General features: G+C 44.0%; 1 protein-coding gene across 7 annotated transcripts in view; it reads right to left on the reverse strand.

Moving 5' to 3' along the window:
* Positions 1 to 22,902, reverse strand: part of Cacna1e (calcium voltage-gated channel subunit alpha1 E) — a 492,139-nt gene that overhangs the window by 220,027 nt on the left and 249,210 nt on the right. For all 7 annotated transcript variants that reach the window (XM_026787573.1, XM_026787575.1, XM_026787572.1 and 4 more), the window contains exons 6-8: positions 12,476 to 12,579; positions 11,516 to 11,668; positions 10,213 to 10,394 (exon numbers count right to left, since the gene is read on the reverse strand). In XM_026787573.1, coding sequence (XP_026643374.1) covers positions 10,213 to 10,394; positions 11,516 to 11,668; positions 12,476 to 12,579 — 439 coding nt within the window. The remainder of the gene's footprint in view (positions 1 to 10,212; positions 10,395 to 11,515; positions 11,669 to 12,475; positions 12,580 to 22,902) is intronic.

The following is a 22,902-nucleotide window of genomic DNA, read 5'->3' on the forward strand; positions in this document are numbered from 1 at the left end:
CACATGATTAGCCAAGGGAACAGGCTGCCACAGCACTTCGTGTTTTTGAAAAGCTTCCTTCCACCCCGCACAGCCCTCTTCACTTCTGAATCCTACGTGTGTTTATTGGTTCCCTAACCTTCCCTCCCTTCCCTAAAGCCTCATTGTTTCCCCCTTTCTTAGCATCTCCTGTTACACATAAATATACATATATAAAGTTTAGAAGACAGGATCTACATATGAGAAAGAACATAATGGATTTGTCCTTCTAAGTCTGAGTTATCTCACTTAATAGAATATTTCCAAGTTCTACCTATCGTCCTATATGTTTCATGATTTCATTTTCCCATATAGATAGATAAAATTCCATTGTGTGTATATACTATAGTTTCATTACCTATTCGTTCGTTGATGGAAATCTAGGCTGTTTCTATCTCCTTGCTTTTGTGAACGGAACAGGAGTCAATATGAATGTGCAAACAGCTCTGTGAATCCTTTGGCCATATGTCCAGGAGTGGTACATCCAGGTCATATGATAGGGGACAGGTGGAGATAGAGGGAGACAGCTAGAGAGGAGGAGAGAAGAGGACAGCGGGGAGGAGGGGAGGTATTAACCAAAGCGAAGTATGTGTGCAAATGCCATAAAGAAACCTGTTACTTTGTGTGCTAATTAAAAACCTAAAACTGGGGGCTGGAAAGATGGCTCAGTCTGTAATATGCTTGCTGTGAGAGCTAGGGTTTAATACCCAGCACCCATACGAAAGCCGAGTGCGGCATCGTGTGCCTATAATGTCAGCACTGGGCAGGCGGAGACAGGAGGAATCTCTGCCTTGCTGGTCAGCTGCTCTAACCAAATGGGTGAGCTTTGTGTACAGTGAGAGACCCTGTCTCAAAATGAAGATAGAGAACAACTGGGGAAGACACCCAACATCAGCATCTGACTCCATATACATATATGCGCATGTACCAGCCCCATGCACTCAGAAACAAAGAAGCTAATTCATTAATAAGTCAATTGAGGGGGAAAATTATATCCAGGTATATGGTGCTAGTGAGGCAGGTGGCAGGCCTGAGGGCTTTCAGTCCCTAAATGTTCTAAAAAAAAAAAAAAAAAAAAAAACCTTTGGAATTTAGCAGAAGCAGGCCCAGGCTCACTGGGATTGAGGGGCTTAGCTGCTTAGCTGTGGTCCTTAACATTCCTAATGCTGCGACCCTTTAATACAGTTCCTCATGTTATGGTGACCCCTAACCATAAAATCATTTTCATTGCTACTCCATAACCTTAATTTTGCTGTTATTATGACTCACAATATCTAGGTTTTCCGATGGTCTTAGGCAACCCCTAGGACAATGTTGTTTGACCACAAAGGGGTCACAACCCACAGGTTGAGAACTGCTGGCTTACATGGTGTGCAGGGTGCCTGCAATCATGGCTTCTCTGTACATGGGCAGCATACCATAAGCGTGTTCATGTTCACTCTAATGAGGACAGGTAGGACACCCAGTGACAAATCAAAACTCTCAGTTCCAAACCCCCTTGCGACTTCTAAGAAATGAAACAGCTTTCCCAGTTTACTCCATAGGCTGAATTCGCCTGGCATATTTGAGCCAGACTTCATGAAGGGCCACACGCTCCCCTTGACAATTTCCCCCCTACCTCTTTTCCTTTTACCCAGCCCAGATTCCACTGCCCAGCTACAAGCACGCGCCTGGCCCTCTCCCACTGAGTGAACTCATGTGGCAAAATTGCTTTGGAAAAAGCCAGATCTCCAGCTACCACTGTTTGCAACTAAGTGGCTATGGTCTTTACGGAAGGCACTCCATGCTGATCACTAGTCTCCCGTGAGCTTCATCCACTGACGCCAAGGGGGTCCTGGATGCTGCACAGAAATCAGGCCATTTTCCTACCCCATTTACTCTTCACACTTTGAGAAAGCTCATTTACATCCTATCCTCAAACCTCCAACATCTTCCTCCTCAGCCCCTCAGCTGATGACCTCAGCTCCTACTCTACTGAGAAAACAGAAGGAATTGGAGGAGAATGTGTACCATCTCCCAACACTCCATCTGCCAGCCCCTCTCCCTTAACTGTCCCTGCCGTAGGGTTTTCCATTTTCAGCCCCCATCTTTTTGAATCCACTGGAAGCATTTGACTCGAATGAGCACAGCAGTTTTGAAAGAGGAAATATGAATGTGAATAAAAGAGAGCCTACAGATGTAACTTATACATCTGTAAGAGATTAGCCACAAGGCAATACAGGACAGCATCTACTTCGTGTCCTGTTGCTATAACAGGGGAATGCATTTCAAAGAGCTGACTTTCTTGTCCTCTCCTTCCTTTTCCTCTAAGCAGCCTCTTCCATGGAGCCTTGGGACATCACACTTTCTTGCTGCTCCTTCTTAGTCGCTTTTGATTGTGACTCTTTACCTCCCCAACACCTTACCCTTGGAACTCAGTGACAGGATCTCTCCTGTTCTCTACTCTATACTCACTTCCTTTATGGTCCCACAACTTCAGTTACCATCCAGACCCTAAGAACCTCCCAAGTGATATGTCCTGCATATGCTCCCATGCTGAATCCATTTCTCCAACTTCATAGTCTTCCCACCACACCAAATGAGTGTGGCAAATTCAGTGTGCCCTAACTCAATTCTTAGTCTTTATTCAAACTACTATCTACTGGTAACTCCAATCCTCTACCTTCTCTCGGTCTTACAAGTCGACCAGAGGATGCCATGGCAACCTTAACCCACACCCAGAACCATCCATCCACGTTTTACCTCCTACAGTGTTGCCTCCCTGATAGCAGCCCCTACCCTGCTGCCTTGGGTCAGCTCATTGACCTCCTAACTCGTCTTCCTACTTCCAGCCTTGCTCCTCTAGAGTCTGTTTTTAGCAAAGGCTCAGGGTCTTTAGACTGCAACATAGGCCATGCTACTTCTGTCCTCCAACACCACCCCCCACTTTGCGTTCCAGCTCACTGATGCTAAGATGGTCACCAGGTCCATGGGATCGGGCTGCCTACTCTGTACCCTCCTCCTTCCCCTGGTTTTAGCTATCACTGCCTGCATTCCGATATGCCAGCCTCTGTGCTGTTCTGCAAATGTAACAGGCACATACCCATCTCAGGGTCTTTGTGATTCCGTCTCAGCTATGTGGGACATAAAGAAAACCACCTAGCTCATTCCATTACCAGCTTCAAGCCTTCACTCAGATGCCATCTTCTCAGGACGGTCCCACCCACAGCTTCATTTCAAAGTGAAGACACCTTTTCCTTTTCTCCGCTTTAACTATTTCCACAGCTTTTATCACTATCTGCTATAGTCCATTTGTTTGCTTTTTATTCTGAACTTATTTCCTTGAGATAGAAAGTCCATGAATGTGGGGACTCTGCTCTATCCCCAGCATCTACAATAGTCCTGACACTTAATAATTACTCAAAAAGGGCAGGCGGTGGTGGCCCACACCTTTAATCCCAGCACTTGGGAGGCAGAGGCAGGCAGATCTCTGTGAGTTCAAGGCCAGCCTGGACTACAAGAGCTAGTTCCATGACAGGCTTCAAAGCTACAGAGAAACCCTGTTTCGAAAAACAAAAAAAAAAAAAAAAACCTCTAAGTTAATAGCAAGTTAATGTATGAGTCTATAAATGCCTATGAGAAGAGAGGAAAGTCTTTATTGTGAGTTTGAAAAGCAATCTCTCTCTGTCTCCTTCCCTTCCCTCCTTGAAGAATTTGGGACTAAGATGTTCTGCCAGGGCCTTGGGAGCAATGAGGAGGAAGCTGTAGCTCCTCACTAAGTAATTCTACCTTGCAGCCTTCACAGAAGAGGGAGCAGACCCACTTCCAGGATCTACTTACAATCTTTCCATTAATCAGAGAAGTCACAGGGGAACATACAGAGGTAACAGAATCCACACATCACCTATATGACAGGGCCAGTCACAAGAAGAGAGAGGTATAGATGGCAGACGGGAAGGTGAAGAAAAATGGTTGATTCTAGAGCATGAGTGATACTGTCTCCAAGTGCTCCCAGATGTTAGCAACCTGATCCTAGGTCAGTTCCTAAAGCAGATGGGATACCTCATTATCCTAGCTCCAAGAGAGGATCACTGCTCCTGCCACTCATCTGTCAAAACTATTTGACAGATGTCCTCCTATCATCAAAGTGTGCGGAGGAGGTGATAGAGGAGGGACAACTGAAGTAAACATTAGACATGGTCCCTCGTCTCCCATCCTTCAGTCTGTGCTGTCTTCTATAGACATCACCAAAGCAGGGTTACTCCGAAAAGAAACTATTTTCATTAGTTCTGGGATATGGTGGTGTTTTACCCCCAACATGCTTATATATCATACACCTGAGCAAAATCTCAGTGAGGCAAATAATACAGATGTTAACAAATTCAACAAATACTAACTGTACAGCTAGAAGGCAGGATAAAAGAGAGTCACGGGTATAAACCAAAGGATTTCTGAGGAGTGAAGACAGCTCTCAAAAGCACCCAGACTGTAAGTTGCCTCTTTTTGTCAAAAAGCCAGTAAAATCTTCAAAGACTTCTCCCACCACAGTTGCTCGGAACATCCTGTGCAGAGACAGGCAAACTACAAAGCTGGAGAAGCAGCACAGCTCGACATGCACATCTGGATCAACAGCAAGCGAGAACAGAAGCAAATCCAGCTACAGGCATTTGTAACAAACAAACAGAAAGCCTGGCCATTGACAGCAGAGTCCTGGACAACTGCAGCTAGGGACCGAGAACCTTGGCAATCAGAATGTTAGTCCTAAAGCAAGAGAACGACAGATGAAATCAGCAGACAGCACAAAACAAGAACGCCAACTCAGGTCCAAATCAGGAGAAAGTCCATTCTCCTGGCCACGTCAAGCCTCACCGAAGAGGATTAAAAGTTAAGACTCAAGCCAAAGGAACATTTGCTGAGTGAACTGTACTGATGAGGGAAAGAACACGCTGTGCTAGAAAAGGAACACCTATCAGGTTTAGGATAAATAAAATCAATTAAATTAGTAAGTGCCAAGGAGAGCTTGTGAGTCGAGGAGACCTTTGGGAGCTGTAGTCCAAACAGGTAGAAGCAGCCAGCAGAACTGAACACTTTTGTATTCTGTTATCACAGGAGGAAGGGAAGCCAAGAATACAGTTGGAATTTGACCAAGGAGACTTGCAATTTTGGTAAAGACTAAACTAAGCCTGGGCATACTCCATGCAGCCCTGACAATGCGCCCCTGACTAATCCCCCTACAGTGTAGCATGGTAATGAGAGAAGGCACACACAAATGAAGCTAAGAGTAGTCAACCACAGTGATGTGAGGTCACCAGAGGCATTTATGAAGAGTCTGTGTAGAAGGAGAAAAGGGACAAAAACCTTTGCATCTTTCCTAGTTGGTTTTAATTGTCAACGTGACACAGCCCAGAGTCATCTGAGATGGGAGTCTTAACTGAAGAACTGCCCAGATAAGACTGGCCTGTAGGCATATCTGGGGGGCATTGTCTTCATAATTAATTGCTATTTGAGGGTCCAACACACAGTGGGCATCACCATCCATTCCCTGGGCAGTCTGTGGGCAAGCCAGAAAATGGCTTCTCCTTTGAGTTCCTGCTTGGAAGTAAAAGCCAAAGGAATCCTTTTCCTAAGTCACATGCAAAATGTGGTCATGATGTTTATCATAGAAATAAAGAGGAAACTGGGATAATATTTTAGATAAAATGGTTAAATCAAGTTCTCATGCTTGAGGACATTTTGCAATGGCTCTCTTACTAGTCTGAATGTAACAGGGACCATTAGTTTTGCATACTTGTTGCAATTGTTGGAAAGAAGGAACAGCAGAATTGGTAGATAGTGGTTGCCTTGTCTTAGTGTTCTGCCTGAAGAAGCATCAGTTGGGAAAGCTGAACCATCCCAGAATGAAAAATGACAGGAAGCTGTGATGGTTATTTTTGGTTGTCAATTTGACTACACACGGAATTAACAAAAACCAAGAGATGGAAACACCTACGAGAGGGTTTTCTTAATTATCTGAAGCAGGAAGACCCACATTTAATTCAGATCTTTTGATGTAGGAAGATTCACCGCTAATCTGGACCATACCTTCTGGTGGCAGTGTATATAGAAGACATGGAAGAAGGAAGCTTTTGCTTTCTTCCTGCTTGCCCTCACTCTAAGTGGAGAGTCCATTCCTTCACTGGCATTAGAGTCCGCTTCTTTGGGATTCCAGAGTTTACTGAAGACCAGATGAGACAGCCAGCCTTGTGGACTGAACAACTGCAAGATTCTTGGATTTTCCACTGGTGGACAGTCACTGTTGAACTAGCTGAGCACAGCCTGTACGCCACTCTGATAAAGCCCCTTCATAGATATTCATTCCATGTAGATGGAGGCTATCAAATAGTCCCACACTAGCAGCCTCCACCTACATTTCCATCAGTTCTGTTCTGCAGGAATATTTATTTGTATTTTAATAAATAATGCTTGCCTGAAAGTCTCTACTGGTTGACTATTTTGCTTTTCTGATCTTCAGCTTGAACCCCAACATCTATCTCGAGGTTTTTATTATTCGTGTTACACTGTTCCTCCAGAGAACCCTCACTAATACAGAAGGAAACCAACATCTTAACGTCTGTATTTAGTGGAGGTAGTGATTCCTGTGTAAAATATCAAGACACACATACTTGCATTTACGATATTAAGTTGATTAGTTGTTCATAGTTCCATGGTGCATAAATTGCATGTGTGTGCATACACATTTTGTCATCACAATGTCAAAGTTTAAATTACATGAAAAAAATTCTTGAGGGAGGAAGGGGATCTAAACATTCACAAAATAAACAAAACTTAAAAGATCTACAAGCTCTCTCTCTGAAGTTATATACTCATATAATTAACAATTGATAGGAAGAAGAAGGACACTGTCTAGCCCGCCACACTGTCTACAAGTTGGTCAGAGAGTTTGAGGTATACAGTTTCCATGAACTGTCACCCCTTCTGGGACAGATTCCTCAGTGGCACAGCTGTCTTGAGTCACCCATGCTCTTATAAGTTAAATCCTCACTCACAGGCCCGCAAGAAGCCCAAATAACCTAACTAGTTTTCCAAGATTAAAAAAAAACAATTCTCAAACATGAAACTTTTCTGCCATTTCTAGGTGCTTGTCTCCACGTTTCCCTGACAAGAGGGTTGTTGAGGAGAACAAACACCAGAAAGGACTGGCAGACATATTTGTCTGCACCATCTCTGCTCTATCTTATCTTGTCCCAAACCCCTTTTCTTTCGTAGATGAATAGTTCAGTTTCGGCACAGGAGGCCTAAGTCAGCAAGGGCTGCCCATCTCCTCGTCACAGCTCTGTCTCAGCCTTGCTTCACACCCCAGGTCCTTGCCCAGATGAGGTCAGTTTTGATGGTTCTTTCAGAGAATCCAGACTTTGTCTTTGTTCCACTCACTGAAGACTGAGTGCCGTTTTCATCTAACGTCTCCTGAGTCAAGATGCAGCTATCCACCCAGTCTGACTATCACTTCTGCCAGTGATGCCTGGCTCCATGCCCTGCTCCTAGCTCCAGTGCTTGGGGAAGTGATGCTTTTCAGAGTACACAGAGTTCTTTCTGCCTGTGTGTAGCCAGCTTATTTTGGAGGAACCAACCCTATTGTCCCACCGGTTCCCCTATGCCTAGAGTCAAGCAACAAGGCTAGTGGGAGGCTTCAGCTTCATGACTAACAGGTTGGACTTCAGAGAGGGTGTGAGTCTGCAGCCCTGGGAACTGCTGTGATGAAAGGCTTCAGGGGATCTGTAGTTGACCCTGTTTCCTCCCCGATTCTTTCATGGATCAAAACACCAGGGGAGAGCAAGAGCACTGTTGCTTTGTGTAGCCTCTGTCGCTACAACTGACCAATAACTGGAGAGATGGGAATTGGAAGAGAGAATAATGACTGTAAGGACCATGCCTCTCCCCCCACCCCGACTGCCATCTTTCTAGTGTTTTAGCACAGTGCTTGGATATAGAGTATCTTCTCAGTCGATGAGTGCAGAAATAAATAATGAATAAGCAAATGAATTAACGCAAGAGCGATGAGAGGCTCATCTGTTTCCCTCCTGCCTGTCTCGGTACCACCTGATCCTTGACCAGAGAGAGGGATGGCAGATCACACCTCTATCCTCAAATGCAGCACCTCTCCTTTGGGGCTTCCCATGCATTTATCACATCACTTAGGTGAGTCTACACATCTAATTGAAGTTCATCACTTTCAAAGCCCCACAAGTGACACCAGCCACTACAAGGCCAGTGCTATAAAATTTCTTGAGGTTTCTGGCTAATCTTAGTGGCATTGCCTGAAGACAATCTTCACATCTCGAATGAGAAGTGACTATCTTTACCATGCTTGTCTCCTGTGCCCTGCAGCCTCCCACAGCTAATAAGAATCCCAGAGTATCATCTGGGGGTTTCTGGGTCACAGCACCCTATAACTTGCTGAACATCTATCTCCTGGTTCTAGAGACCTCAATCCTACCATCTGCAATGTTAACACAACAGCCTGTAACTCTTTCTTGCTAAATTTCTCAGTTGTATCTTGCTCATCCTGTATGGGAATAGATCCAAATTAGTTCAGTCATTTCTTGGTGCTTGCAGAGCATAGGTGTACGGACCTCCCATGGATAACAAAATGTGAGGTTTCTCAAGTCCCATATATGGCACAGTATTTGCATATAACTGTATCCAACTTCCCACGGCTTTAAATAATTTAAGTCTAATAATTTAAATAAACAATGTCTAATACAAATGCAAATGATATGGAAATATCTGTACTGTAAAGTTCAGGAGATAAGGACAAAGACAAAATTGTCTATAGATGTTCAGTCTGGGTGCTGCCATCTTAGACCTAAATAACTTAATGTGTTGTAGAAAATTTTATATCCTTAGCTGGTAGCATCCATAGATTGGAACCTAAGTATCTGACTACCTAAGTATCTGACTACAATGGTCACTCAGTTCCTAAGCACCTGCATGTACAGGCCATGTACCAGCTTTGTTCCTTCCCTTATCTCCCAATGACTGCTTTCCATATAAGTCATACTCTGACCACCTAATCAGTTTTGTACATATAAGATCAGATTAAGAAGATTAAGAGAAGAACAGAAGGGAATAGGAGGACCCTTGTGATAAAGGCAAGTGAAGGGAGTGCACATGCGCTGGATCATCACTCCAAATGTGTCTGACTTGTCCGACAACGGCTGAAGGCAAAGACACAGACAGAGGACACCATCCTTCATAAGTGCCTTCCCATATTGCTTTGCCCCCTCTGCCCACTTAAATCCCATAAACATCAAAAAAAATATACCTCTCCTCCAAGCTCACTATTGAACGTGGGCTCTGCCCCATGCCTCGGGTGACTTATTAAAACCAGACTCTGCAAGGCAGAAGAGACAGCTTGGTTGCTTTGTCTAGCTTCTGTCTCCTTGCTGGTGTTCCCAGCATTCCTCCCAGGCAGCTGAACAGTTGTGTCTCCTATACCTCCCAATGTGTCTGACCATGTGAATCACCGAGGCCTCCGTCAAAAGCACAGCTCACCCATGATACAGAGCTACCCAAAGTCAGAATCTCCAGGGCAGGAGCCTAGGAATGCAGATTTTCAGAGAGCTTTCTAATGAGGCTCACAATCACCATGCTTTCTCTGGCATGTAATGCAGTAGTTCTTGACAGTGGCTGCATATTAAAATCAGCTAGGAAACTTTAAAAAACGTCAATGACAAGACTTTACCCCTAGACATTCCTACTTAATTGGCCTGGAGTGAAGCCCAGGCAGTATAATATTTAAAGCTCCCAGCTGACTCTAATGGGCCGCTGGGGTTGCAAACCACTAGAACAGCTTTCCAAACTGATGGTGAGCCCTTCGGGGACAGTAACTGAGAGCCTTGCACCTATTAGAATACCTCACTGTGCTCCACTACACCATGCGGATCCAAAACTCTCCACAACAAGGTAATCTGATTTGACTTGTTCATTCACCTAGGGACAGAATGACAGACCACCGTCTATCAGCTGCTAGTTAAGATACATACTTCCACTCAGCAAGAAAAAAACAAACAAAAGGGGGACACGACCCGCTAGGCTCTGTTAAGTTCCCAAGTTGAATACAGACAACCCCAACTTTTCCTGTTCCAGAGGAACCAAAATAGCACCAGGTTCCACCGTATCCCACTCCCCTCCCCTCCCATCCACTGGCTCACTCACATTGTACAGCACAGTGGTCCACCCTTCCATCGTGATGCATTGGAAGACAGTCAGCACAGCAAAAAGGATGTTGTCAAACTGGGTGATCCCGTCATTGGGGCCGATCCAGTCCTTGCATTCGTAACCAGCTGGGCAGCCCTGCACACCACACGGGTGGGGAGGATCAAATCCCTCTAGAATACCTGTGGACATATTTGGAGAGTGGGAGACAAACCATATGGTGCTTAGCATGAACTGGAAATGATCCTAGAAGACACAAGCAAGCCATTCTCCCGCCACAGACAGAAACGGTCCCATCATGCCTCAAGCCCTCTCCCAGCCTGGCCTCTCTACACCTCTCAGTTCACACCCTTGTGCAATTCAAAATGCTTCTGGAGAAAAGCAGGGCCTCCATCTTCTTCAGATCCCAACTAAATTCTTCTTTGGGCTGCACTACCACAGAAATTCATGGGGCTGGTTCACACAGAAGAGTCTGAGGTAACGGCAAAATCTCTCTGATTTTCCAACCCAAGGAATCAGGATGGACCTTGGTTCTCCCTAGGTTTCTCTGGGACAGTTGTAAAACCAATGGCTGCTTTATTTTGCTAACTTTATTTTGCTTTACAGGTGTACATTTTTGGTTTTAAGCTAAAGGTAAAATAAAAATCATTTGGAGATTATTTTCATAAAAACATGGTACCTATTTAGGAATCTTTAACTTCTCCTTCATTTCCCCAATTCCCTCCCTGATTTTCTTCCTAGAGTATATTATTTGGCTTGTGAAGAACAAATAAGGCACAAATATATGGGAAATGGGGTTATATGCATCCCATAATTGCCAAGGCACAACTGACAAGCCAACGTCAGAGCTCCCTCAGCTCTTTCACAGAGATGGGAGACCAAAGTGAGCTGGAGCGCAGAAGAAAGCTCTCTTTGTTGATCCACTGGGACCCCCATCTGATTCTCGTCTCCAGGGTTGCCCTGGTCTGTGGGTCAAACATTCTGTTCTCCAGAGCATTGATCCAGACTGACGGCTTTAGTATGTATTCTAAAAGCCCTCTGCCATGAATCTGAAAAGCTGAGACCACCTCTTAGAACCCTTCCAACTACACACAAGGAGGCTACGTGTTTTGTAATGTAACTGTCATGCAGATCTTTAGGCTGATCATACCTCAAAAGACCACGGAGTCTAGGAAATTTCTGATTGTAATTCTAGGGTTGGAATAGAGTATACTTTTTCAGCACAGCTCCAAATGCCCTGAAATTACACTCATGACCGAACAGGGGAAGTGGGAAAACAGAAGACAGAAAACAAAGCCCTTACCTGAATTGTTCATGAAGCATGCTCGATGTAACTTGCCACTGTAGAACTCCAAGCCAATGATGGCAAACATGAGGATGGCAAAGAAGAGCAGAAGGCCAATCTGCAGAAGAGGCACCATGGCCTTCATGATGGACTTCAACACAATCTGCAGGCCTGTGGAGAGGAAAGGGAATGAAACAGAGCCCTCATTCATGGCCCTCTGACAAGGCAGATTTCTTTACCCTCTCCTAGGAGGTCAAGTCTTCCATGGAAAAGGAACCATCAATTCTGAAATGACAGCTGCCATTCATAAAGAGATAACCAAGACAAGTCAAGCTGAAGACTGTCACATCCTATGTCCCTTCCCTTTCCTTCCTCCTCACTCCTGCCTACATATTACCCTTTCTGTTTTCTCCATGCTAACTAGTAGATTCCCTTCACAGATTAAATTAATTAGTCCATGTTTCTTGCTCCAAGAACATTCATGCAACCCCTGCTAGGGTACAAATCCTACAAAATAGGAATAAAGTTGAACCTTTCTATTATTCTTTCTCAGACCCAGCTCTCTGCCAAGTGGGGAAGAAGTACAACACTAATCAGCAAACAAATAGCCTTTTGACAACACATTAAGACTTTTTAACCTTAGGAAAGTAACATACTTATTTCAACAGATAAAACTACACACATATAATAATTACAATTATACTAAAATGCATAGGGAAAATACATCAAATTAACATTTCAGAGTGATACAATAATTGTCTTCATTACATTTCTGTTGTTTCCTGACTTCTGTTTTTTTAAAAAAAAACTTCCATTATTATTTAAATATGAGGAAATGTTAAATTTATAAGTACAATGCTATGCACAATTGCTGTGTGTCCAGGGCTTCCTTCCAGAAAGACTGTCTCTTAGATTGACAGATACCCTGCATCCAACTGAGAATACTAGACAATGAAAAAGAAGAAAGTAGGTGCTCACTAGGTATTCCTGACACGAGCTTTAAGGGCCTCAGGACACGCACAGCACGGAGGGTCCGCAAGTCCACATGGGTGTTGAAGTGGGTTCCCGCAGTGGCCAGGATGCTGTGGGCAGAGACACAAAAGAGTCAAGGTTACCACAGCCTGTCTGGCCCCTCCTGCTTCATGGGGAGGCTGGGCTGAGCAGGCTCTGCCTGGAAAGTACACAAAGCTAGTGCCAGCTGCAAGTGGGCGCACCTGAGCCTGGCTGAATCACCAGTGGTGTCGAGTGGAATTAAATATAGCCATCTGGGTTTCATTGTGCAGAGAAGTTCCCATCATACTGGCATCCTTGTCCCAAACCATGAGCAGAATGCACCGTCTCCAACATAAGACCCACACCTGAGCCAAACCTGGTCCCTCACTTTCCTCTGCCCCTCGCAAAATTCCTTCCCTTTCTCCATGTTACCAGACCCTTATGTCTCTGTTTTCTTTTATTTCAAAGTTCCCTATTCCCATCTCCTGTCCACTTTAGGGAATTTGCCTGGATTAACTTCAGGGAAGAAGTAACTTACTCTTCTCTCCCTGACACTCAGAATTGTTAACAAATAAATAAATTATACTGACTTTAATGACTGGGAGCTATATACCTATGCCATTATGCACTATTAATATGTTTTATAATTGCCCCCAAACCATTCTTTGATCTGGACTGGGTTTCTTTGCTTTCATTTTTCCCACCTTCTACAGTCATAGCCAGAAGCATACGCATACACACATACACAAATCCACACAAATGCTACTAGACTGTGTAGAGGAAGTATCAATGAGACAATTCACTGCCTATAACCCAGTGACAATGCTGGTACCTCTGGGGACAAGGGCACACGTATGTTTGTGAGTGGTAAAGCTGATGACTAAGCATTAGTGGGATTAGGCTTAAGTCTTGGCCCCGAGAACTAGGCATGTGATACAAGTCACTCAAGCTCCAGGTGTCTTTTTTTTCCATCTATAAAATAGAGGAGTACAATGACCTAGTTTTAGACACAAAATTATACCATGTTGAAGATGAAAAATGTTCTGGGCCAAGCATAATGATGTGTGCCTGTAATGACTGCACTTAAAAAAACTGAGCCAAGAGAACTACAAGTTCAAGACCAGACTAGGCTACACAGTGAGAAACTATGGTGCTTTTTTAAAAAAAGTGTACTGGAAACTATAAAGCGCAAAATTGACCTTGTTTCTGACATAAGATCAATAATATTGACTTAAATTTGCCAGCTTATTCTTTGTTTTGTGGGCTAATAACTTTTATCCCTCACAACTTCTCCAAGATTAGCCCCTCTATTCAGAAGCACTGGGAAATGACTCATTTGGAAAATGGCATAGTAGCAAGAATGGCTGATTTAACTATTCTTTGCGGAGGCTCTCTGCAAGATTTCAAATGTAGGCAAAGAGAGCCATATGAAAGGCTTTACGGCTCCAGGAAGCAGATGCCGGATCAACAGGTACTGAGAATGCCAATCCAGGACGACAGACACAGAGATGGCTGTGAACACAGGGCTGCCTACCAACCCCACAGGCTTTCCTCCGTGTGGTGGAACACCCCTGACCTTAGCAGGGGTCAGGCATTTGAAGCTGCACAGCTCACATTAGGACAGGAAGAGGAAGCCCACACTGGATTTAGGCAATTGGGATGAGTGGTGGAGATAATTTTCAGATTTCAGCTTTTATACTTTGGACTAGGGGAGATAGCACAGTTTCTAAAATACTTAGGTTGCAAATATAAGAACCTAAGTTCCACTCCTCCAAGAGCACGTCGTTATAAAGCCAGACATGGTAAAACACACCTGCAAGTCTGGAGAGTGCCAGATGGAAGGCAGAAAATAGGTGGGTTCCTAAAATCCCAGGGTCACCAGCCTGTCTCAAACAAAGAGTAGAATATGCCGTAGGGCCATCACATGGGAGTTGTCCTCTGATTTCCATATACAAGCAGCATAAAAGCTTGTGTTGGCACCTACCTACATGCATAAACACACATACATACAAAACACATGCAAAAGCAAAAAAATAATATTATGTAATCTGTGCTCACATAATCTCAAAAGAAAAACCAAAGTACTCCTGCTCTCATGAAGAAGCCATCCCAGGCAAGCTTCCTCAGTGGTTCCATCTTTCCTGAGCCCAACCCCCACACCGTCCTCTGAAAAGAAAAGCCAGGATGAGCAGAATCCCAGACACTGCTCATGACTCTCCCTTACAAAGTCAAAGAAGGACGCTGGGGAGGGGACGGCATACCTTCTAAAGAGGAAAAAGAACAAAGAGAAATATAGAAAATGGAACTGAAAAATATGACAGAAATAGACAAAAGGGGAAAAGAGAGAAAAAGAAAGAAACTTCAAGGCTAGGTAACGGGATAGAGACAGAAGGAAAACAGGCCCATTGCTCTGCTTCCCCCTGAACGAAGGCTGGACGCAACACTGAGCCTCTCCGCTGCCCAGGTGCGAGCCTCTCCTTTCCCTGTGTCTCACAAACACAGTGTGAGGGATCCACTCAGCTCAGAAACCAGAGTTTGGTTTCCTAGGAGACCCAGACACTCAGATGTTCTTTCACATCGCACAAAGAACTGCTGGAAGTGAAATTTTCCTCCCCGGGCCTGGGAGTGACAGGCAGGCTTTAGAACACGGAGGTGGAGGCAGGAGTCAGTGGTACAAGAGGGCACAAACATACAGCAGAAAACGTGGTAGGAAAACAGGAGAGTGGAACTCCAAAGAGAAGTCGTAAAAACGTGGAGATGCAGACAAGGAGGAAAATAAGAAATCAAAGCTAACGGAGACGCAAGTGTCAGGGAAGCATGCAGGCAAGCTCACGTGGGAAAGGGCATATGAGAAAAGCTAGCGTGATAGACAGAGGAAAGAATGTGTTATTTATTCCAGGGGGATCACATAGCCATCCATAAGACGTGTTTTTCACTCTCCCACCATCAAGGATGCTCTTGACTGAATTAATTTTCCACTGCAAACAAACAAGCAGAACCTCACCCAACCCATGTTCTCAAGCTGTTTTGTTGCTTAGAAAATTTTTTTCTTCCAGTGCAGGAATATTAGTAACAGAGCTTTTAAAATATAGGTAGCCATTGGTTGCTTCTTAATTTCTATTATTCAGAAAGCCCCCGAGGACAGGAGCTATAACTTGGCTCCCCTAGCCACCTGCTAGAAGCAATGAGATTCACAGAGTGCAAAGTTCATTGAAGAAAAGGGTCCTACTCTGTGTTCCCATTAATCCCTGGTCCCATCTCCATCAAGGCATCACTACGCCTTAGAGGAGTTTGGCATTCTCTTCCACCCCTCCCCAGGCCTGGGGTACCTAATAGAGTCCTCTGTGCTCCTGACAGAGTCAACTTCAGAGATACCTGTACCCTCAGACCTATCCTCACAGCTTACAATAAAAACTTGATGGTTTGAACCTAATCTTCACTGATAAAAAATTAACACATTTGCAGAAATCAAAAACTGATAGGGGCCACAGGTATCCCAGAACTCACTGGTGAGAAGATTAGACTAGCAAAGCTGGGATGGTACTCAGACATAGGTATGTCTGAGCAGCTAGAACATCTGGGAACACATCGTCCAGCATCTAGAGTCTGATGAGGCTCTTATAACATAGTCCTAAGACTTGGTACCCAAAAGGAACTCCATATCACAGGATGTCCTCGGCGGAAATGATAGAAGGGGGGAGGATGAGATGAAGATAGAAGACTAGAAGCTACCCCCATCTCGGCAAAACCTAAGTGTTGATGTATACAGAGCTCAGCAAACCTCTACCGTGTCTAATGCGGGAAGACAGGCGGGAAGAGAGTAGAAAATGGCGCTTGACACATAGTCCCATGGAAGCAGCCACTTAGAGGACATAATTACAACACACCATGAGGATTCATAGCAGAGATGTTCAGGAGACACTGGGGTGGCAAATACAGAACGTTTGCTATCTGTTAGCATTTTCAAATGTTAAATCGTTAAATTATTAAAAATCACTGAACAAGACTATAGTCTACATTTCATTTCTGTGAGGAAACGTGGCTCAGAAAAAGTTAAAGGGTTAAAAGAAAAGTCAGTTTCCCTATGATATTTAAGTCAGTCCTTCTCCCATCGTGCCATGGGCTGTGACGTTTGCCCAAAACTACTCAGCAACACTATTCCATCGTTCTGCCCCAAATGCCAGTGTCACAGTGTTCTATCTCTGCACACTTAAATGAATTTGATTCCTTCCATCTAAGGCCACAAACCCCAAGTGAGTCGCCACTGGTCCCTTTCACGACCTTCAGAGTCCCCTATGCACCTCTCTCCATGACTATAAGATGGCTCTAACGGCAGGTAGTGTCCGCTGCAATGTTGACACACACAAACTTGGAGACACACACATCACAAAAACGGAGGAAGGCCACCAGGGATAAGTTCAATTCTGAGTTAATAAAAATCTAAGCTCTTTGTTGTCCCAGGAGCTATCTGTACGTACGCTTCAAGAGAAGAGGCTCTGTTTTCCATTTCTTTTTCCCTCATAGGCATAGAGCTGATGAAAAGTTGTATATAGAGTTGTACTTAGTTCCCACTATTCCCCCATAGCAGAGGGCAGACAGGCAGGAATATACACAGCATGCAGCACATACACAGTCCCGTTTAGTAACTGCCTCAGGCTGGCTGTTCCAGCTCAGCCTCTCCACTAATGCTTTTGCCTTCAGTTGTCAGCAGCTAAGAAGGTGGCGAGAGGAGGCTGACCTGATCCCAGTGATATGACAGAAGCTTTCTGGTCATGGCCACTACAGAGGCAGAGAGGGAGGAAGGATGGAAATGATGCCCTGCACAATTAGAACTTAACCATCTCTCCCACATCAGTCACCCACAGATCTTCAGTATCTAACGTTCACTTCCTGTCTGACAACACCCTGTAGCAGTGGGCTTCCTTTTAGAATTGTCAGATAAAATGTAGGTTGCTCAGAAAAATGTGAGTTCCTCATAAAGAACAGAAATAACACCTTCTAGTATAACTAACTAAGTTTAGTACAGTCTTCCACTCATGGGTGGGATATCCATTCTTTATCTAAAATCTGGCTTCCAAATTAGACAGTGCTGTGGTGTGAAGGTGAGATGGCCCCTACGGACTCACGGACTCACGTGTTTGAACACATGGTCCCCAGGTGGCAGCACTGTTTGGGGAGGGTACAGAAACTTAAGGAGGGGAAGCGTCATCAGAGGAAGTTGAGGTCTGATAATCTGACTCTACTTACTCTCCACTGCCTCTTTCCTGATGACAGATGCAGTGCCACCATTTGTCTCACATGTCTGCCACCATGCCTTCCCCACCATGACGCCCTATGTCCCTTCTTGAACTGTAAAGCAAAATAAACCTTCTCCCGTAAGTTATTTCTTCTTAGGCACTGGGTCCCAGTAATGATAACAGTAACTGATACGACTGAGCATTTTTACTTGCTAAGTCTTGACAGTACACTTAGGTAGTGCTGTAGTTTGCACTGTAATTCCTTCAAGGCCTGTGAGCCAAAAGACTTGGTCCCTATCATGCTTAGCTATGTTCATAGTAACATTATAGAACCTGGAAACAACCTAGATGCCCCTCAACCAAAGAATAGATAAAGAAAATGTGATTTATTTACACAATGGAGTACTACTCAGTGGTAAAAAAAATAATAACATCTTTAAATTTGCAGGCAAATGGATGGATCTAGAAAAAAACATATTGAGTGAGGTAACCCAGACCCAGAAAGACAAATATCATATGTACTTACTCATAAGTGACTTTTAGACATAAAGCAAAGGAAAACCAATCTACAATCCACAACCCCAGAGAACCTAGACAACAAAGAGGACCCTAAGAGAAACATACATAGATCTAAATAGGAAGGAATAAAAACAAGTCTGCTAAGTAAATTGGGAGTGTAGGGATGGGGAAGGGAAGAAGGGAGGGGAGTGGAAACATGCATAGTGCAATAAAAACAATTTTAAAAAAGGCAAAAAATAGAAATACTGGAAGAGGCAGCCACTGGGAGATCTGAGGTCACTGATGGTGGTGCACCTTCAAAAGGGAACTGTAGAACCTGGCTCTCTTCTTTTTCACTTATCGTTCACCATGAAATGAGCTTCTTGTTTCACTATGTATGTATGTAGGTGTACACACACACACACACACACACTACAGTCTCAACAGCCAAAAGTATTGCGTCCAACTGATCATGACACAATTGGGAGCTAAAGATTACTGTATAAAGAGCTCTACTATTAGTTATTATTTAATCCTCAGCAAATCTGCAAGTTCTCTTTGGAGAACAGACAGAAGCCAGGGGTCTTTAACATTAGGCCTAGGCTCACCACCAAGTTCGAGAAAGCACCTCATTTCTCATAGCACTGTATCTCCAAGAAGGCACTAACTTCTACCATGCCTTTCCCTTGAAGTTTATGTCTTGACAGCAACCACACCCCCCTTCAGCCTCCCCCCCTCTCTCCAGCCTCCCTCAGGCTTGGACCACCTCTTCTTTGTCTTGCCTTCCCTACCAAAACAAGATGTTTCAGACCTCATATTCAAGTCAATGTTCTACTCGTGCCTTGGGAAAGGACAGAGTGCATACTCTCCTATTATACTAGCTTCTTTGTTTTAACTCCACCACAGTCCTTCAAACTTACATAATTGCCACTCTGAGACACAATGTTCTTACCTGTAAAATGGGGACAAAGCCTTGTTAGGGAGGTTAAGGATTTTAAAAGCTAATGCTTGTGAATCTCTTTACATCGTACAAATTTACCACATTGATTCTTGGTCATAAGTCATAGAAATAAATTTGAGCTGTCTTAACAGGCAGAAACATTTTAGACTATCATATTCCCCAGCAAACTCTCAACATATTTTGAGAACATATCAGGAGGTTGCAGAACTGAAGGACTCTCAGTAGTCTAGTCTGAGAAATTCAGAAAATTCGCATCTTAGTGTGTTGGGGATAGCCAGATCCTACTCCAAGGAAACTCTGAATGTCATTTGCTGGGACAGAAAGAGCTTTCCTCAAGGTTAAAGATCTTAACGTGGAAAGACTTCTGGACTCCACGATTGTTTATAAACGCAAAGGTACATCAAAGAAGGGGACAGAGGAAGACTTGTCCAGGGACAAGACGACAGTGGAAGGACAGAAGTCAGGTGCTGCCCATGCTGCTAGTTTTGGAGATGGAGGAAGGCCACAAAGAACCGGAGGATAGCTCGAGAAGATGAAGAAATGGATTCTCTCCTTAAGCAGCACGTCCCAGTAAGCACAATTGAGCTGCACTAGGGCTATGTTTTAGCATTTCCAAGGTGAACAAAACATCTGCAGGAATGCACACCAAGTAGACCCCTCAGAGGGAGATAAGAGCCATATAAATAAGGCAATAAATAATCATTTTAAAAGCCAGTGTCTACTTCAGCCTGATTCATGCAAAGCATCTGATAAAATGGTATCACAGATAAAGAAGAGAAAGACTGTTATCCGTTTCCTTGTCTATAAAATGAGATAATCATAAAGATAGGCCTCTCGGGGCCCTTCCTGGCTCTGAGTCACAGCCTGTCCAAGTGGCACTACCCTCTGCAGCTCACACCTATGCTCTGTATCAAGACAGCTGTGCAACATTGGACACTCAGCTACTTGGTTCCCAAATCTTAAAGTCTGGTAGTTACATTGAACATCCAGGCATGCATGGTTCACACATCTTAGAAAAGCAGTCTAATGAATGATAAGTGATTGGGTCCTTGTAACTCGATTCAGAGCCAACTTCTTGATGGCAGGAGCTGTATTTCTGCTTCCATCTAATTCCGGCCCTTCCTCTAGCAATAGGAGTAGTGGGACCCAGAAAAAACCCAACCTAAGGGCCATGGATATTAATCCAGTCTCTCTAGAACAGAATGGCTACACTCATGCATGGGGGATGTGTCTATGTGCCTGTGGCAATAACCAAAGAGACAAACTAAGGGCACTTTAACCACACATGTAAATCATTATGATCCATCAAAAATCCATTGAATTACATGCAGCATTATTCTCTCCATTTCCTTTAAATGCATTATGGGAAGTATAATTTGATTTGGTAATCAATTTCTAGAGAATTTATTTCATTTTACTGTCTTAAATACAGAATAAAGAACGAAGGCTTCATTCATTAAGTTGTTCACATAGAGACTATTCAAAAGAAAATAAATTATCAAGTTGACCAAAATCTATTAGCGGGGAAGTCAAAGAAGCCGAGAATGAGAAAGCCATTGGACTGCCTGATCCCCAGTCCCTGTAAGCTGCCTCCTCCTCTTCACTGGGTATAATGTAATCTCTTGATGCCATTGGGGTTAGCTCCACCCCTAAACCCAAGATCCATGCTATAGTTACCTGAGGCCTACTGAGCACACACACTGGCAATCCCGTGGGAGCCAAAATGGAAGTGGTAGCTGTCCTCATGACACTTACTGCAAGATACAGAATCATGAGTAGGAAGGTCAAAGGTAACCCATGAGTAAGAGGTGTGATGATGTCCTCTGATGCAGGAAGAGGCATGTACAGAAGGGGCAAGGAAAACAGGAGATCCTCGTGTTCACGGCATTAAAACCACAGTGGTGTGGCTAAGTCCTGGTGAGGCAGGGAGAGTGGAGAAGGGTGGACAGTTCTGCAGAACTGGAAAATGTCACCCACAAGGAAGACCTTATGGGGTTTGTGGGTTTGGATGGAGTCTGCTCGTGTTCCAAGAGCATCATCTAAGAGTCTTAAATACGGCAGTAGTCCACCAGCTAGTCATAAAGCCACTATGTGCTCAAGAGAGTCTTTTTGCTTGAAAGTACCTCGCTTCCCTTCAGCCCCAGACTCAGTTGCTCCAGACAGATGCTAGCCTTAGACTTGGTCCTCAAGGACTATCCTGAAGTCATGTATATTGCACTGGGTTCCAGATTCACTGTGGGTAGATCTAGATCAAGCTTAACAAACTGTGTATTGTCATAGACAGTAATTGGTCTGAGAATGGCAAAATGATAGAATTTAGGCCACTTATCTACAGGAGAAAAAGTCTTCAGGACTTCAATTGACCTACATCATACACAAACTAAAAGTATATAAATCAGTGATTTTTTCAGACTATTTTGATCATAACTAAGTAAGAATCATATTTTATTAAAGGCAGGATGAATATTTATATATGCACATAACACATAAAATAATATTTACTCTCTATGTGGCAGACTTTCATTTTTCTTTTCAATACTTCCTTTCTTGTGCTTAATGTTGGTTGTTGTAATCAAGCTAATGTCTTGACTCTCTAGTGTGTAGCTGTCAACCTTCCTAATGCTCTGAGACCCTCATGTTGTGGGGACCCCTAAGCACTGCTCTAGTGGCACTAACCCACAGTAGCCCCAACCCGCCAACTCTCTCACCACCACCATGCGCTCACACATTCTCTCTAAGGGAGCCACTGTTCTGAAAACGTCAGATGGAGCAATGTGAATGGCTAATTCAACAGAACCATGAACCTTCTTGATGTTTCTCCCAACCAGAAAAATTATTTGCATTGAAAGGCTTTGCTGCTATGTTCCAAGGACTGGAGACACAGCGTTATAGGAAGAAACATCTTCCCCCACCCCAAAGACCATGCTGGGGACACCCACTGAAACAACTTACTTGAGCTAATGGGAGCCCACCAACTCCAGTCTGACAGTGAATGAGCCCGCATAGGACCAAACTTGGCCCTCTGAATGTGGCCCTCTGGATGACAGTTGTATGGCTGGAGCAGACTGTGGGGCCACTGGTAGTTAAGACCAGAATTTATGACTACTGCTTGCACTGGCTTTTTGGAACCGTTCTCTTTGGAGGGATACCTTGCTCAGCTTAGGTACAGTGGTGAGGGCCTTGGCCCTCCCTCAAAGCAATGTACTTTGACTCTCCACGGGAAGGAAGCCTTACCTTCTCTGAGGAGTAGATAGGGGAATGGGAGAAGAGAGGTGAAGGGGATGGGAGGAGGGGAGGAAGTGTGAATTGGGATTGGTATGTAAAATGAAAAAAAATGATAATTTTTTAATTAAATAAAAAAGAAATGAAAAACAAACAAAGAAACTTCTTCCTCCTTCAGATCCCAGCAGTGAAATGAATAGTCTAAATGACAGAATACAGAGAAGTATAAAACACACACACACACACACACACACACACACACACACACACACACACACACACCATCATCATAGAATGGTATCTGTTTCTGGTTTGTTTTGTGTTATTTTTTTTATTTTGTTTTTTTCCTTATTTCTGTGTCTGTTCCGCAGACAGTAAGTGGCAGCCAAGCAGGCTTAACATTTCTTGGGAGGACAGAATGTAAGGAGGGTCAATTTGTCCTCTCCAGTAAAAGTCTATGCCATTTACAGGAGGGAGCAAGCGCTCCTGGCTTT

Source organism: Microtus ochrogaster (assembly GCF_000317375.1).
Source record: "Microtus ochrogaster isolate Prairie Vole_2 chromosome 6 unlocalized genomic scaffold, MicOch1.0 chr6_random_2, whole genome shotgun sequence".
NCBI classification, from domain to species: Eukaryota; Metazoa; Chordata; class Mammalia; order Rodentia; family Cricetidae; genus Microtus; species Microtus ochrogaster.